The sequence below is a fragment of the Crocuta crocuta genome, unplaced genomic scaffold, assembly GCF_008692635.1.
Source record: "Crocuta crocuta isolate KB4526 unplaced genomic scaffold, BGI_CrCroc_1.0 scaffold443, whole genome shotgun sequence".
NCBI classification, from domain to species: domain Eukaryota; kingdom Metazoa; phylum Chordata; class Mammalia; order Carnivora; family Hyaenidae; genus Crocuta; species Crocuta crocuta.
Window position 1 is genome coordinate 1,546,203 of NW_027529446.1, and position 1,874 is coordinate 1,548,076.

The following is a 1,874-nucleotide window of genomic DNA, read 5'->3' on the forward strand; positions in this document are numbered from 1 at the left end:
CACAGAAGCTGGGGGAAAGTGCCCATAGTCCCCGTCGTCAGGATGTGTCCTGAGGGCTGTTCTCCCTTTCCCTGCACACGTGGACGTCTGCACACGTGGCCCGACGAGCCTGGGTCGCTCAGGCACAGACTTGTGCCCACAAAATCAGGTTTAGGGGCTTGTGGCAACGAGGCAGCCTGCTCACCCCCAGAACCACGGTGCGGTTCCGACCGAGGAAGGGGCGGGTCGTCGTGGGGTCTGGGGCTCCGTGGGGGCGGATGGCGTTGAAAAGCAGCAGTCTCCGTTGGCTGAGAGCCCAGCCGACCACATACCGGGGGTCCGGCAAGGGTCTAGACTCAGGGGCACCCACGTCCTGTTTCTCTGGCAACACAAAGTTAAGACGGATGCGGAGCGTCCAGCCCGGAACCCGCTGGGAAGTTCCACACCTGGACTGGAAAGGAGACCGAGGTCCCAGGCCAGGGGCGGGGGGGCCTCTTGCGCTCACGCGGCCCTGGTTCCGGCGGCGGGTTCTGCTGGTCTGGGTGTGGGGCAGGTTCCAGCAGAGCTGCTCACAGAGGGGCGGCCTCGGGACACTTCACAGCTGCTGCCTGTTGCTGGCCAACGCGGCCTCCGCAGCCGGCTGCACCCGGGCCTGGCCTCCGCCCCGCGGATTCTTACGTCTCGGATAGTTACGGCCAAGTTCTTCACCTGGCCTCCAGGGGAGTGAGGAAGGCCCTGAAGTGGCTCGCCTTCTCCCCTTGTTCCATGGAGGGTGGCGTTTCCAGGAGATTCCCCAGGCCTCCCGGTCCTGGGAAAGGTCCCCGTGTCGCTGGCACGTCGGGGGGCGGGGCTGAAAGGGAACAGGGCAGGTGGCGCCCATCTCTCCATTCTTCCCTTCCAGCTGAGGCCGGGGCAGGAGGCACCTGGCTGGGGGCGGGAGTTTCCTTGTGGGAATGATGGGGCGGGTCCCTGAGTGCCCCCATGGGTGCTGAGGGTTCCTGCAGCCCCCCCTTGAAACCACCAGTTCTATCTGCAGTCGCGTTCTGAGAGGGCGTCTTGTGCTGGGGGAGGGGGGATACACCTCACAGCCTGGAGGAAGTGTGGAAGGACGGGTACTGGGTGACACAGGACCCCAGTGAAGAGAACCAGGGAGGGCATCCAGGGAAGCACGGGAGCTGCTGGGACAGGGAAGGGGCCTATTGGGCAGCGGCCTAGGGTGTGCAAAGGCCCTGGGGCGGCAAGGAGCTTGGCTGCTAGGGCAGTGGGAGCTGTTTGGTGGGGAGAGCGAGGGGAGCGGAGTTGCTGGGCTGGCGCTCAGCCGTGAAGGAGGCAAACTTAGAACGCATTTCAAATACTGAGGGCAGCTCGGAGGAGGTCGTGTGCAGGCCTCACCACCAGGGCCAGTGTTCGGACAGCGGGTTTCCCGAGGCAGGCCCCCCGCTGATCTGTCGCCTGACTCCCCCGCAGACTGCGGCCTGGCACCGGTGGCGGCGACGACCAGGATCGTGGGCGGCAGCGCCGCGGCCCTTGGGGAGTGGCCGTGGCAGGTGAGCCTCTGGCTGCGGCGCCGGGAGCACCGCTGCGGGGCCGTCTTGGTGGCCGAGAGGTGGCTGCTGTCGGCGGCGCACTGCTTCGATGTGTGAGTCCGGGCACCCGAACGCCGCCCGCACCCCACCCCGCCCAGCGGCGCACTGGAACGGCGTGTCTGAAAGCCCACCGGGTCACCCCACCCCTCCACGCCTCGGCCCTGAATGCCCTCTCCAGCCACCGCACCCACGGCCCCGGACCGCCCCTGCCCTGTCCGTGCAGCACTGCGGCCCCGTCCAGACCCGCAGCCCCCGCAGAACCCTGGCCCCGGCCTCTCCCAGCACCCCGGGGCCAGGCCTGGGATCACG

The 1,874-nt window shown here is 67.7% G+C and overlaps 1 protein-coding gene across 1 annotated transcript in view; it reads left to right on the forward strand.

Annotated features, from left to right (window-relative positions):
• Positions 1-1,874, forward strand: part of TMPRSS9 (transmembrane serine protease 9) — a 27,864-nt gene that overhangs the window by 24,465 nt on the left and 1,525 nt on the right. Inside the window, exon 15 of the mRNA XM_077760681.1 lies at positions 1,447-1,618. Within this exon, the coding sequence (XP_077616807.1) occupies positions 1,447-1,618 (172 nt within the window). The remainder of the gene's footprint in view (positions 1-1,446; positions 1,619-1,874) is intronic.